The sequence below is a fragment of the Neurospora tetraspora genome (genome assembly GCF_033439725.1).
Source record: "Neurospora tetraspora strain CBS 560.94 chromosome Unknown B0H65scaffold_7, whole genome shotgun sequence".
Taxonomy (NCBI): domain Eukaryota; kingdom Fungi; phylum Ascomycota; class Sordariomycetes; order Sordariales; family Sordariaceae; genus Neurospora; species Neurospora tetraspora.
The window spans coordinates 1,495,597-1,509,760 of NW_026944389.1; the positions used below are offsets into that span (position 1 = coordinate 1,495,597).

General features: G+C 52.6%; 5 protein-coding genes across 5 annotated transcripts; 3 read left to right on the forward strand and 2 right to left on the reverse strand.

Moving 5' to 3' along the window:
• Positions 1-340: 340 nt before the first annotated feature.
• B0H65DRAFT_288447 (histidine-specific methyltransferase) lies at positions 341-2,198 on the reverse strand. Its single transcript, XM_062822976.1, has 2 exons — positions 827-2,198; positions 341-755 (listed from the first exon to the last, which is right to left on the reverse strand). The coding sequence occupies exons 1-2, from the start codon at positions 2,088-2,090 to the stop codon at positions 685-687; spliced, it is 1,335 nt and encodes a 444-aa protein (XP_062678402.1). The 5' UTR covers positions 2,091-2,198; the 3' UTR covers positions 341-684.
• Positions 2,199-3,759: 1,561 nt separating this feature from the next.
• B0H65DRAFT_433795 (FAD binding domain-containing protein) lies at positions 3,760-5,856 on the forward strand (the record flags this gene model as incomplete). Its single annotated transcript, XM_062825092.1, has 4 exons — positions 3,760-3,811; positions 3,877-4,167; positions 4,242-4,444; positions 4,504-5,856. The coding sequence occupies 4 exons, from the start codon at positions 3,760-3,762 to the stop codon at positions 5,854-5,856; spliced, it is 1,899 nt and encodes a 632-aa protein (XP_062678403.1).
• A 1,095-nt stretch (positions 5,857-6,951) lies between these two features.
• B0H65DRAFT_511316 (uncharacterized protein) lies at positions 6,952-8,203 on the forward strand (the record flags this gene model as incomplete). The annotated part of the gene is made up of 3 exons (XM_062828474.1): positions 6,952-7,020; positions 7,247-8,017; positions 8,081-8,203. The coding sequence occupies 3 exons, from the start codon at positions 6,952-6,954 to the stop codon at positions 8,201-8,203; spliced, it is 963 nt and encodes a 320-aa protein (XP_062678404.1).
• A 961-nt stretch (positions 8,204-9,164) lies between these two features.
• Positions 9,165-11,216, forward strand: B0H65DRAFT_475249 (phosphoglycerate kinase). The gene is made up of 3 exons (XM_062827296.1): positions 9,165-9,659; positions 9,760-10,180; positions 10,244-11,216. The coding sequence occupies exons 1-3, from the start codon at positions 9,594-9,596 to the stop codon at positions 11,011-11,013; spliced, it is 1,257 nt and encodes a 418-aa protein (XP_062678405.1). The 5' UTR covers positions 9,165-9,593; the 3' UTR covers positions 11,014-11,216.
• B0H65DRAFT_475253 (putative 26S proteasome complex subunit sem-1) lies at positions 11,217-12,826 on the reverse strand. The gene is made up of 3 exons (XM_062827297.1): positions 12,381-12,826; positions 11,908-12,019; positions 11,217-11,612 (listed from the first exon to the last, which is right to left on the reverse strand). The coding sequence occupies exons 1-3, from the start codon at positions 12,502-12,504 to the stop codon at positions 11,573-11,575; spliced, it is 276 nt and encodes a 91-aa protein (XP_062678406.1). The 5' UTR covers positions 12,505-12,826; the 3' UTR covers positions 11,217-11,572.
• Between the last annotated feature and the right edge of the window lie 1,338 nt (positions 12,827-14,164).

The following is a 14,164-nucleotide window of genomic DNA, read 5'->3' on the forward strand; positions in this document are numbered from 1 at the left end:
GACTATGTACAAATGAAGAATTGAGAGAGAATGGATGATAGTGTCTCGGCAAACCTAGAGGTGGTTTGATCTTCGCTTGTCGTCAAACACTTGTGGTCACTAGAGTACTACAGAGGCCACAGTTTATTATCATCACAAGCAACCAGTGCAAGAAAAAAAGCCAATTTCAACACTGATCAACAGAAGCAACTCCAAGTGCAAAAAGAAGACAAAAAAAAAAAAAAAAAAAAGCTCAGCGGCCTCGAGCAGGGTCGAACCTGTCCACTCTAGACACGCCTACGAAAACTGTACCACCGTTACCACGCAACGAGTAATGTTTATCTGGCCCCGCCACATACCGCTTGACCACGAGGGAACTTGGAGTTATTAGAGGCTGCGGAAGCGGGACCTTATAAGGCCCAAGTGGAAGAAGGTCCAGGGCCTGGCAGGCGAGTAATTGCACAGGTTGCGTTGGTTTGAATGATGTATGTAGTTCCACGATTCCCTTGAACGAAATGTCTAGAAAGCTAAACGCCCAAACTCCTTAACTCCATTGTATCTCCAATGTCTTTCCTTGTACTAGCCAGTGTTGACCCTCGTCTCGATGTGATGAATACCTACACACCTAGCATTTCATCTGACATTCATCCCAATCGTAAAAGCCGTTACGCCCCCAACATCTAGACCGACCCCAGTCTATGACCTCTACTCCTCATCTTCCTCCATCTCAATCCCACTATCAAGCCTCTTCTTCCCCGGCTGCAGCCAGTAAACACCTGCCATATCAAATATTTATTAGCACAATCATCAATCAGTCCAACTGTACCGATAAAGAAGGTTCACTCACCATAATCATCCCCCTCAGAATGCCAACTCTTTTTTAGCTTTAGTCCCGGCCCCTCACAAATTCCCTGCACATCCCTCGCCGTCCACTTCCCGCTCCCCAACACAAACACCTTCTCTCCTTCCTCCAACACCAGGGGCACTTTCTTCCCCCCCTTACATGTAACCACCGCCTCCAACTTTCTCTTCGGAACCAAGTAATTCTCATACCGCTGCCTCTCCCCATCCCACCTGCCCTCAAACTTCCAGTTCTTTTCGTCAAACATATCTGAATCTCGGGGCTGTAATTGTAGCTGCTCCCCAGCCGCCTCCAAAGCATGCAACACCCACCGTCTATTCTCTCCCCCAGGCGCATTATACGCCCTCTCCACTTTCTCTTGATCCAAACAACCATCTACCCCCAACAGGAAACCGGCCAAGTTCTGCATCCCGTAACCATTTTGGCTACAGGTAGTGAACTTGGCCAGCAAGTCGGATGCCTCATCTTTTTCATAGTTGGCGATGCTATTCCCCAACCAGACCATCGTCTTCCTGTACGGCGCCAAGTCCGGCTGACTCAACCAGCGCGCTCCATCCTCGTAGGTACCTAGAAGCGAGCGGAGTTCGATGTTTTTTAGGGCTGGGGCTGTATGTTTGCGGAGTTGGTGCAGGGAGGAGGAGAGAAGGGTGTGGTCGACGTCTAGGGCGTAGTAGACCATTTTTTTCAAACCCGCTCTTGATGAACCTGAAGAAGAAGAGTCTTCTAAACACTGATCAAGCGCACTAAGAAGCAAAGCAGTCTTGGAGAGATTTCCCGCCCCGAGCTCGACGAGGATGTCGGTGGTCGAAGAGGCAATGGTGGAAGCGATGTGGCCGATTTGTTTTTGTAGCAAAGCGTTCTCGACCCGGTAGGGATAGTAAGAAGGCGTGGCGAGGATGGAGTCGTAGAGGGATTGGCCCTTTTCGTCCCAGAGGAGGAGGGAGGGGAGGGATTTGCGGCCGGGGGGTTGCAGGAGGGAGGAGAGGGTTTGGGTGTCGAGGGTGTCGAGGAGGGAGGTGGAGGAGGAGCGGATGTCGAGCATGTCGGAGGCGGAGGAAGTGTTGGAGGAGGAGGGGGTGGAAAGGTGGTGGTGCTGGTGGTGGTGGTGGTGGTAGAGCAGGGATGGAAGTGTTCGGGGGACGGACATGGAGGATGGTGCCCCTGGGCTGAAGGAGGAGACATTTCCGTCTTTGGTGTTTTGGTGGAAAGGGTGTGATTCAACACCGGGAGAAGGTAGGACTTGAGCCATGGTGGGTTGTACTTGGGTTGAGGTGGTAAGACAACGGGTGTGAAGTGGCGGTTTTGAATTGTTGAATGTGATGAGGTGTAACAAGTGATGCTCGGGTTTGTCGTGTTGAAGCCGACTTATCCTGAAAATTGGTGTTGATGTGTCTTTGATGGAGAAGATGTGTGTTACCTTATAAACCACCGTCAACACGGGGAGTATTGAGCCCACGAGGTCCGATCAGCCTCCTGTTGTGCTCTCCTGTGGCCATCCTGCGGGAGTTTTTCCCCCAATCGACCTCTCGATTCCGTACATGCAAGGTGGTACATTCAGGAGACTGCCTGGCTGTCCATCGTTGCACATTAGCTGGACGATGATGATGTGCTTGCCGCAGAGACTTCTGGCCCGAAACAAAGAACCCTTTTCAAGTAGTGATGTAATCGACATTCTACACCGAATGTTTGTTTCCTAGCCCAGAGGTAATGCGGACAGAGATCGCGTATGTGACGTTGACCCCCATGCCTATGGTGTCCATGATGGAAGGCAGTTGGTCGGATAGTCAGACTTCTGGTGATGGTGATGGATGAGTAGGCAGAGGTACACAGTACACTGTACCGAAGGGAGATATGGTGTTCAAAAGAAAGCTCCTGTGAGCAGGAGTTGATCAGTAGAGGTAGGTAGTCTCCAGAGCGTTCAATATGCCGCTGCCCGGCGAAGATGGCAATCTTCAGCTTGGAGAGCCAACGCCACCATGGTGAGTTGAAGGGAGGAAAAGGGAACCAGAGCGTTCAATATGCCGCTTCTTCAGCTTGGAGAGTCAACGCCACCACGGTGTAAATTCTAGATCGCCAATTCGGGAGCATATCCGTCTGGGCACAGGTTCGTTGCTGTGCTGGTGAGTTGAAGGGAGGCAAGGGAATGCAGTGAGTGAGACAATGATGATGGAGGTTGCGTACCCATTGGAGGAAGCGGCGATGGTTGCTGTGGACAGGGTCTTCCTGTGCAACTACAAAAATGAGGGGTTACCTGCACCTCAACTGTGTAGCTTACTATCCTTTCTTGTACGACGTTGAGCTGGTCTCTCCTTCCCAGATAGGTACACCCTTTGTGACGGATCATGGAATCGGACAGACCTAACAGGTTAGTTCCTGCCCGTGTCCTGTAAATCCATGCACCTGTCCCGTCACAACATGAACATTCCTTCTATCCACTTCAACATTGGATTCCTTTGACTCTCCAGCAGAATTGCCCAACGCCTCTTTCAACACGGTGACGTTGAATTTCCAATTGAAAAACAAATGGTCAAACAAACATCTGGAAGACTTGGCTCGGAACTGAGACACCCAGACACGACGAACCGTCCAGGGCTGTGATGGATGCTTCCGCATTTTTACTAACTGGGAATATGATCCGTGAACATGATGTGCTCCAGGCTTATCCAACCATCAAGGTTCCAGCCAGCCGACTCGAAACCATTGACTGGGCCCAGCCGGGATTGTACACCGCGTTTATGTCGTGGTCTCTGCAGACGCTCGGAGTAAACAAATGTGCTTGGGGCTGAAGGGCGGGCATGAATGGAACTGCTCGTCTTTCCACAGGTATTGACTAGAGGTAGCTTATGACTTGTACTTCGCCTGAGCTTCTCATACCATCCATGTCCTCCGCATTAAACAACCAAAGGTTGTTGTTCGAGATGAGTGAAGTCAAAACAGTAGATGTTCTCATTATTGGTGCTGGACCAGCCGGTAAGAACAAACTCCAGAATCCTCAAAAACGGCGGAACATAGGCTTACATTCATTCTCCTTATAGGTCTGGCCCTAGCCAATTGGTTCCGAAACTCCAACATCAACGTCCTCCTCGTTGACAAGAAAGCCGTGCCTACACGGCGAGGGAAAGCCGAGGGGCTAAAGTCAACAACAAACGAGATCTTTGACTCGTACGGTATCGGACCTCAGATCGCAGCAGAATCATGGAGACTGGAAGAAATAGCCATCTGGGGCCAAAAGAAGGACGGCGGCGAAAGTGGGATCGAGAGGGAGCAGCTGATACAGGATAAAGTGGAGGAGTTGGGCAAGGTACGGGAGACGATGTTGCAACAATGTAGGTGCTTCATGTTTTTTTTCTTTCGAGTGTCTGATTCCATTCACTTGCTGATTGTCGAACCGTTCGAACAGCAAGAGTCGAATACCACATGCAGCAAAACCTGCTAGGCCACAAGAACATCACGATCCAGTATGATACTCAGCCTGTCGAAGTCAAGATCGATGAGTCCTCGCTGCATAGTGAGGATGAAGTTTATCCAGTTGAAGTGCGCTTGGTCAAGACGCAGGTTGAATCCGAAGGGGCCTCGAACATCCTGGAGAACTCAACACCACATGTGAGAACATCCAATGTCACCAGCACAGTGAGCCACATATTGCTAACAGGCCTTAGCAGACCGCGAACGGGGATGCCGAAGAGGTCGAAGAACGAATCCGAGCCAAATACATCGTAGGCTGTGACGGAGCTCACAGCTGGCTGCGAAAGCAACTCCAAGTCCAACTCGAAGGCGACCTAACAGACTCTGTTTTCGGCGTCGTCGACCTAATCCCCAAATCCAACTTCCCCGACCTCCGCCGCGTCTGCTACCTCCGCGCCTCCACGGGCACCATCCTCCTCGTCCCGCGCAGCAACAAGGAAGTCCGGCTGTACATCCCCGTCGAGAGCGGCAGTTCTCTTTCAGACCCCAAGGACCTCACCTTCGACCGCATCATCTCCGCCGCGCGCAAGATCATGTCCACTTACACTTTGGAAGTGGGCTCGGTCTCGTGGTGGTCCGCCTACCGGGTCGGCCAGCGCGTAGGCAGCCATTTCTCGCGCCACAACGAGCGCGCCTTTTTGGTGGGAGATGCAGTCCATACGCACTCGCCCAAGGCGGGGCAGGGGATGAATACTAGTATTCAGGATGCGTATAACCTTGGTTGGAAGTTGCGACTGGTGTTGCAGCAGAGGGATAAAACCCAGCTTCTTGACTCCATGGCTGCCAGCAAGTTATTGGCGACGTACGAATCCGAGCGCCGACCCGTAGCCCAAGACTTGATATCCTTCGACAGAGGCTACCTCAAGCTCTTCGCCGCTCCCTCGGCGCAGTTCGACACGGAGTTCTTGCGCGCCATGAAGTTCACTACGGGATTATCGATCCGCTATCCTCCCTCGTGCGCTGTACAACTCCCAAGGGGTGTGGAAACGGCGGAACAGTTAGGGCCGAGTTTGCTCAAAGCCGATTTGGTCCCCGGCAAACGTTTACCGGATTTTCAGGCGGTTTACCAAGCGGATGGCATCACGGCTTGGATTCATAGGCGGTTACAAGCCACGGGTAGTTTTCGGGTTATTGTTTTTGCTGGGGATATCGCTACCCACAAGCACTTATCGACAAATGTGCAGAAGCTGGGGGAGTATCTTGCTGATTCGGAGGATGGGTTGGGAGCCTTGACAGCTGGAGGAGAGGCAGCGCCGGTGGAGGTGCTCATAGTGCATAGTGCTGACCGCGACAAGGTTGAACTACTTGATTTGCATGAGGTCTTTAGGCCTTGGAGCGATAGTGAAGGGTATGATTACTGGCGGGTGTTGGCGGATGCTGAGAGTGTGCATGAGGGACATGGGAGGGTGTATGAGCGGCTGGAGATCGATCCGGAGAAGGGGAGGACGTTGGTGGTGAGGCCGGATGGGTATATCGGTGCGGTACTTGATGTTGATGATTTTGAAGGGCTCGGGGAGTACTTTAAGGAGCTGGGTTTGCTGTCAAAATAAGTAGAGACATGGCCAGTCTGTTTTGGTGTTGGTGATCCCAGGCGGGCATAAGTAGGTAACTCAAGTCATCTGACCAAAGACACTTGGATATTCTGATCTGTTTGTGATGATACATACCTACCTGACCGAATAGACCATCGAGGACATCACAAGCTTGCACTTTAGAGGTATGAATGCCACCCACTCACTCACTGCTGAGTCTTCATCAGCTCATGGGACGGTCGGTTGGAAGGTGTCTGGTGTGGAAGGACGGGTTCAAACCGAGCAGGGTTAGGGTTTAAGCAGACGAAGCTGCCACAAGCACAGTCCACCGCTAGCCACGTGCTGCTGCTTGCTGTTGCTGCGTGTCGGACCTGCTGAAGAGAAGCAGCATGTGCATGAAGTCCTTCTCAGAGATGCGATAGAAACTTGTGAAGCAGCCGGTTGAAGAAGATGAGAATGCGAGCCAAGCATTCCGTCTCATGGCATCTGGCCGAACTCTAGCAGCCGCTCCCCGCGGGCACATGAATGTATGTAAGCAACCCGACGCGCGGCTGGTGACTGAAACGAATGAAAGCAAAGGGCAAAGTGTCAACTCGGTTGGTCCCTGAATTCTCACCTCGACATCTTCCTCTTTGTCAATCTGTTCCGCCGACTTGCCCGACAACAATCGCCATCACGACGCAACGTGTGGAACGCGCTGTGGCATCTCCGAATTGAAAGAAATAGGCAACGGCAATCGATTGGGTCGTCAACACTGCGATCGGGTCCGCCTTGTGCGCTAGCTGCTTATCGCTGGGCGCTACGTACGATAAGGGACCAGTGGCCGACGTCATCGACCCTCTCTCTTCGCAACTCGCATCGACAACAACTCTTGGTCGACCATCAGTTCTTGGTTTCCAGTCCAACCAGCAACACGGGTTGTGTTGTTTGTCTAGGCTGTCGTACTTGACAACCGACAACTGGAACCCGTGTCATTGCGGACTATTGATTGACTTCACGAACCAGAAACCTTGATTCAGATCCTTTCTCTATTGGACCCTGAAACTGTCACTCATCTGTCATCCTTTCCCGTTGCCACCTAGTGCGTGCCTCCTCCCTCTTCTGATCTTCGTCATGTCCTGGGACCTCACTCGTCGTCGATGGATGCGACAGTTGAACAGCAAATATATCTTTGACCGCTTTGTAGGTGTTGTTTTCTGTTTTGGCTTCATCCCATCTCTTCCTCTTTTTTTCTTTCAGAAATCCAAGTTCTGGAAGATTCGCGTGCCCACACCTTTTACACGAACATCCATATTCCACCTCGATTTTCACTTGGCAAAAAGACATCCACCAACTGCATATTTTCGAACCGCAGTTGATCTGATCAAGTACAACGACCGAGTGCTGACTGAACAATGATGACGAGTAGCCCTTATTGCATGCCATCATCTTCATAATCGAAATGTCCATCCTCGCCCGGCTCACGAGCCGGTTCAACCAGTACTACAATGAACGACCTGGTGCGTTTAATAAGTCCCATTCTCCTAACGCGACGAGATTCGAGTCGGGTCGATGTTTTCACACTTCGCGCACTCTTCTCGTTGCCATGCGCAACGATTATGCTAACAGAGGCGCCATGGCAGTGCTCACCATGATGGTGACCAATGCGGTCCTGGGTGGAGTCGCCGACACGGTAGCCCAGTCCATCACGGCGGTCCGGGAGCGTGCCCTCCGCAAGTACCCACCCGGCCAGGGCCCGAACCCGCGCGACGACCCCGTCGCCTACGAGATCCACGAGCTCGACCGGAAGAACCCCCTCCTCGAACAAGACCTGATCCCCGAGTCGCGGGACCTGCCGCCCCCGTTCGACTTTGAGCGGCTGGTCCGCTTCATGGCGTACGGCTTCTGTATGGCGCCCTTGCAGTTCAAGTGGTTCGGCTTCCTCGAGAGATGCTTCCCCATCACCAAGAAGAGCGCCTACATGCCGGCTTTGAAGAGGGTGGCTTTCGACCAGCTCATCTTTGCGCCCTTTGGTCTCGTGTGCTTCTTCACTGCCATGACGCTGGCCGAGGGTGGTGGAATGAGGGGCGTAAAAGACAAGATGAGGGACATGTATGTGCCGACGCTCAAGGCCAACTACATTCTTTGGCCGGCGGTCCAGGTTATCAACTTTCGGTTGATGCCCGTGTCGCTCCAGCTGGTGAGTTTCTCCGTTCTGATAGTTCGGAAAGAAGATGTTGCTAACAGCGTTATGCCCACATAGCCATTCGTTTCCACCGTTGGTATTGCCTGGACGGCCTACCTTTCACTCACCAATGCCGCCGAGGATGTGCAACAGACCACCACTCGTCCGGCATCTGGCTCTCCCAACATTCGTCTGGCCTAAATCAAGGTTCTTTCTCTCCTCATGCATTCCATCATCACAAGTCGCCAACCGGCGCAACACCTACCTACTACCGAGTATCCGCACAACGAATGGAGGAACAGTACATCTGCCGGGTTGCCTTTGTCCCCGTGTTTTGGGAGGGAATTGTAAAAGAGTTCTTAGGGGAGGATACTATACCACGGCTTTTCTTTCATACAGCCAACCGACCTAAAGGCGTCTTGGAGTTTTTGACCAAGGGTGATATCGCCCTTTCCTTTCGTTGTATTTAGCTAGACCGGCTTCAATTGAAACATGGAACTGTCTGATGTTACATAGTCAACAACACCCGACCGCTTGTGATGTACCTGGCGCGATACTCAAAAGCGTAACGTGTTAGACGGTAATAAGCGGTCGGGAGATGTACACATGAAAGTCTTCCGAACATGAGATCGTGTGAAAAGGTTATTATACTTCCAAAAACTGATCACGTTGTCTCTCATTCCTCCCCGGTAAGCCGAAATCCGGGTTCGTTGGAAAGGATGGTACGACTTCGACCCGGGTCGAAGGAACTGGACGAAGAAGCCGACATATTCTCGACTTGTCGATCCGGTTCCGAGGTTAGGTAGTCATGTTCCCGAATAGGTACAAGTTGTCGGGTATGGAATGGGAATGCTTGACCGCCATGTGAAGCTTGAGGCATGTTCGTGCTGCCTGTCCAAAGTTGTCAATGTCGCGACGGGAGTTCCTGCGGTTGCTGCTGTCGTCTGGAAAATAAAGGCAACTTTTAAAGAATACAAATTTTCACTTTTGAGATCGTCTAATAGTCCCCGTCTAGACTTTGCCTCTAGGCATATCGGACCGATTTAACATGTTCAATTGCGACAATCGGAGCCCTTTTGGCACTAATCCCGTGTTGCATATACTGCCCGCCGGGCTGTCATTGCCGTCGCTGTTGTTGAAGGACCCCAGAGGCCCAGAGGGTCTTCAGTGGAAGGATCACCCCATCCAGCAGCAGACCCGCAAATGCCTCGACGTCACTGGCCCCCGCCCTCTTTGCGAATTGGCCCCACAGGAGCTCGGTGTTACCCCTCCATTATCGATTCGCTTACCCCCTCTCCCATTGCGACCACTCTTCGGGGGACCGCCCCGGCGTTGACAGAAAAGTTTCCGTCTTGTTGAGTTCTGAAAGAGATTGGCCAAGCAACGGGATTGAAACAATAAAAAGCTGACCTATCATCATTGCGTCTTTTCGCATATCCACCTGATTCCCCCCCTTCGCTTCCATTCTGTTGATAATAAGACAAGCTAGTTTTCTCTCTTCTCCTTCAGTCATCCTCTGTGTTTGTTCTCCTTCTTGATCTTCCCATCGTCTCTCCAATTCGTAATACCTAGTCACATACAAACCGCCATCATGTCTCTCTCCAACAAGCTCTCCATCCAGGACGTCGACCTCAAGGGCAAGCGCGTCCTCATCCGTGTAAGCTTCAGCTCTAGCTAGCTCTTGTGTTGCTGTGTGATTCATTCATATGGATGATGATCAGACAAAGTTCAAGTTCTAACATGCCACACCTCTCCAGGTCGACTTCAACGTCCCCCTTGACGCCGACAAGAAGGTCACCAACCCCCAGCGCATTGTCGGTGCCATCCCTACCATCAAGTATGCCATCGACAATGGCGCCAAGGCCGTTGTCCTCATGTCCCACCTTGGCCGTCCCGACGGCAAGCCCAACCCCAAGTACTCCCTGAAGCCCGTTGTCCCTGAGCTCGAGAAGCTTCTCGGCAAGAGCGTCACCTTCGCCCCCGACTGCGTTGGCCCCGAGGTTGAGGAGATCGTCAACAAGGCCGACAACGGCGACGTTGTTCTCCTTGAGAACCTCCGCTTCCACATCGAGGAGGAGGGCAAGGGCACCGATGCCGAGGGCAACAAGATCAAGGCCGACAAGGCCAAGGTTGAGGAGTTCCGCAAGGGCCTCACCAAGCTCGGTGATGTCTACATCAGTGAGTTTTCCAGCCTACTTGGCTTTTAAGATTGGGCGCAGCAGCTAACACCAGGTCTCACAGACGATGCTTTCGGCACTGCCCACCGTGCCCACTCCTCCATGGTCGGCATCGACCTCCCCGTGAGGGCCGCCGGTTTCCTCATGAAGAAGGAGCTCGAGTACTTCGCCAAGGTGCTCGAGTCTCCCCAGCGCCCCTTCCTCGCCATCCTCGGCGGCGCCAAGGTCTCGGACAAGATCCAGCTGATCGACAACCTGCTCGACAAGGTCAACACGCTCGTCATCTGCGGCGGCATGGCCTTCACCTTCAAGAAGACCCTCTACAACATCCCCATCGGCACCTCGCTCTTCGACGAGGCCGGTGCCAAGACTGTCCCGGACCTTGTCAAGAAGGCCGAGAAGAACAACGTCAAGATCGTTCTCCCTGTCGACTACATCACGGCCGACAAGTTCGCCCCGGACGCCAACACGGGCTATGCCACGGACAAGGATGGCATTCCCGACGGCTGGATGGGCCTCGACTGCGGCGAGGAGTCCGTCAAGCTCTACACCGACGCCATCAACGAGGCCAAGACCATCCTCTGGAACGGCCCCGCTGGTGTCTTCGAGTTCGACAAGTTCGCCAACGGCACCAAGAAAACCCTCGACGCCGCCGTCAAGGCTGCCCAGGAGGGCCGCACCGTCATCATTGGCGGTGGCGATACCGCTACCGTCGCTGCCAAGTACGGTGTTGAGGACAAGCTCAGCCACGTCTCCACTGGCGGTGGTGCTTCCCTTGAGCTCCTTGAGGGCAAGGCTCTCCCTGGTGTTGTTGCTCTTAGCGAGCGTCAGTAAGTTCGTCCTTGCTTAGATTCAAATGGAAGCGGGTGCGGGCGGCTGTGTGGAAATAATGATGCTATGATACCTCCTGATGTTGTGGGAGATCATGACTGATGGATCAAAAATGATGATAAAGGGTCCTTGGACGGATCAGCAGGGCTAGTCTCTAGGTACTTGAGTCTCAAGCCGATAAATAGAACAAAACAGTTAAAGTCCATCTATGGTCCGAAGTGTGATCTGAGAATAAACTTGATGAATCAGGTTCGTGGTAAGATTGTTCAAGTTTATGCCCCAAGTTTCGGGACAAATGTCTATTTGGACGTCAATCTCAGCCCTGTGTTGATACCCAACGACCACTCACGTCCCCAAGTCTCCGAGCCATGACACCGTAGTCAAAGGGTCAGCTTGTCTACCACTCGCATATCGAAGCTTCGCAAGGCATTGCCGAGCCTTTAACCGCGAGTCGCCCATCACCTTAAATCCCCAAATCGAAATCGGTAAAATATTGTATTGATGCGCCCTCCTCCCCTTTCTCCCCTCATATCATGTTTCGTACAAGCCCGAAGTCCTCCGATTACCGCTTCTTGGCAGCCTCGACCTTCTTCAGCTCCTCCCTGTTTACCACACATGTGTGTTAGCATGGTTCCTTCTGAAAAGTCTTTGGGGTTTAAAATCTGAGTCTGAGTTTAAGCCTGAGTGAGTAGCGCGCTTGGTACGCCGTGTAGGGGTATCCTCCGGCGCAGTCTTTACATATGGGCTCTGCTCTGCTTGACTCTAGCATAGATGCTGAGAGGAATACCTCAACTCCCAGAGGAAGAGGAAGAGGGGGCGAGGCGGGAGAAAGAGGGGGAGGAGAGGGTGGTTGGTGGGTGGTGGGTGGATTGTGGTGTAGGAAATTTCGAAACGTACTTTAGCTGCGAGGAAAAGTCGTCGCTCGTGTCATCGTCGTCCCACGACTCCTCCCATAGGTGCTTGGCCTCGTTGTTGCCCTTGGCGGCTTCTGTGTCTTCGGCTTCCCAGTCTGTTGAGTTGTATACTTGTTAGTTTATGGTCTGTACTTGGAACTGGCTGGTTAATCCAGCGTGAGCTTTGGGACTTGGGGGTTTGCGATAGTGAAGGTGAGGGATCAGGAGGAATAAGACAGGAAGGAGGAGGAGGAGGAGGGGAAAGGTGGTGGTGTAAGTGGTGGCGTTGGTGATGTGGTGTGTTAGTAGCATGCGCAAGGAGTAGGAGCCTTCGGATACAGCTCGCTTCCAACGTGAAGGGAAGGGGCGGCCAAGTTTTGTGATGGTATGATATGTAAGAGGTTCGTGATGCGGTGGTGTTCGGGATGCGATGCGGCATCGCAAAAGGTGCTTCTGGCCACGGCAGGCAAGACTAACCATCAACGGGGAAGTCCTCGAACTCGTCGTCTTCCTCCAACACGGCGGTCTTCTTCTCGGGAACGGGCTGCTCGGGCTTGGGCTCGGTCGACTTGGCGTCGTTCTTGGGTTGTGTTGAGGCCATTGTGAATGTGGTGTTTTGTGTGTCTGTTTCGAGAGTCGGATGGACCAGCTGGACTGAAGCTGATGACGCTAGACGGATGAATTATCGACGGGTCGTTCGAAAGGCGGGCAAACTCGTCGGTGTGCTTTGGTCGCGTCGTGGTGATGATGCGCTTTGTTGTCTGGTATTATGCGCGCGCGGAGGGAAATCGGAATCGTCGGTTTGGCGGAAACAATGTTGGATGGTGGTTGATAGCTTTGGTCGTGTCGTGACAGCTTGAGATCTTGTCGTTCGTTCCGTCCAGTGACGGGATGGGAAGCAATCAAGCTGGAGTGCCTGCCCCCAACCCCAAGGCGGCAGCGGGACGACGTGCTGGCGTCTGGCCGAGCAAGGGGCGGCAAGAGCACGGGCCATGCCTTGCAGGTCTTGGCAGAAAGCTTAAGGGCCCCACTTTGGTACCCCGCCGAGCTGCGATGTGCTTTTGGTGTGTCTTGCATCGGCATGTCTTCTTGTCTGCATTGGAGGAGCATCACAGCCGAGTTGACATTCAACGCTGCAATTTAGGCATCGCATCCGTCCGAACCATACTGACAATTGCAGACGGCTTCTCATTCTTGCATTTCATGCCTGCAGTTAACATGTCCAGGTCAATAGGTACGCAGAGCACGAGTCAGCTCACCAGGGCATCTCTTGGTGACAAACGACAAGAGGGACTCCCTGCTGGTTGCAAACAGCTGTTTTGGTATGGTGCGGCATCAAACCAATCTTCTGAAACCTTTGTTCTTTTCTCTCCTCTCGTTGCTACAATCGGCCCAATCGAGCAATTGCGGTAACCAGTTCGAGGCTGCCATGTTAGCAAGTGGTAACACGACATGAGATGCCGATATCCGCTTACATCGAATCTCACTTTGAATCGATTGGCCTTTCCCATGGCCATTCGTCCTGTTGGACACTTGAGTTGATAGATCGTCATGGCTGGAGAACTTGACCATATTCTCGGATAATGCAAGACCGAGGGTCATGATACGAGATGTGGTCGCTTTGCTCACCTTGCATTGTACCGTAAGGTGTGCAGAAGCGCGCGGCGTAGACGTGCCGGCTGCGTTGGATATTATCTCCAGTATCCGATACTAACACGACACAGTATCAAATGAAGACAACAGCAAAATCCCGGGCAATCGGACCTATGACAGTTTATGACACCGTTTGTCCCAAGTTCCAGGGCAGCAACCTGGATTCCTGGAATGGAACAAGGGGTAAAAACCAGGGACGGCATCGGGGAATTTTCGATTGTCTTTAACAGCTCCGTCTTGGACGCCTCGTCGCCTCTTTCCCCTCGTTTTTTTTTTCCGGGGCAATGCTAGTTCTTTCACGTACTTGGGCGAATCTTAATAAGGCTGACTTCGACGCACTTTCAGGAACAAGCCGCAGCTCAGCCCAAGAACGAGAACCTGACAACAAACCTACATACGAACCTCCGGCATTTCTCCTCCTTCTCCTCTAAAGTTCCTACATAACCGTTCATGCCAGGTCGCCCAACTGATACCCCAAACCATTCCCTCACCCGTTCGCTTGATATCGACACTCCTATACGTATCGCCGGGCAGGCATACCGTATCTCCCTCGACATCGACGACCTCCCATTGGCATTGCCTTCGGTGGTCAACTGAAACCCCACCTT

Bases quoted from the DNA above. Each gene is read 5' to 3' on its own strand.
- B0H65DRAFT_288447 (XM_062822976.1), bottom strand. From the start codon at position 2,090: ATGGCTCAAGTCCTACCTTCTCCCGGTGTTGAATCACACCCTTTCCAC. The intron at 756-826 runs GTGAGTGAACCT...TTGATATGGCAG, and splicing joins TTCTGAGGGGGATGATTATG to GTGTTTACTGGCTGCAGCCG.
- B0H65DRAFT_475249 (XM_062827296.1), top strand. From the start codon at position 9,594: ATGTCTCTCTCCAACAAGCTCTCCATCCAGGACGTCGACCTCAAGGGC. The intron at 9,660-9,759 runs GTAAGCTTCAGC...ACACCTCTCCAG, and splicing joins GCAAGCGCGTCCTCATCCGT to GTCGACTTCAACGTCCCCCT. The intron at 10,181-10,243 runs GTGAGTTTTCCA...CAGGTCTCACAG, and splicing joins GCTCGGTGATGTCTACATCA to ACGATGCTTTCGGCACTGCC.
- B0H65DRAFT_475253 (XM_062827297.1), bottom strand. From the start codon at position 12,504: ATGGCCTCAACACAACCCAAGAACGACGCCAAGTCGACCGAGCCCAAG. The intron at 12,020-12,380 runs GTTAGTCTTGCC...ACAACTCAACAG, and splicing joins CGAGGACTTCCCCGTTGATG to ACTGGGAAGCCGAAGACACA. The intron at 11,613-11,907 runs GTACGTTTCGAA...TGTGGTAAACAG, and splicing joins GACTTTTCCTCGCAGCTAAA to GGAGGAGCTGAAGAAGGTCG.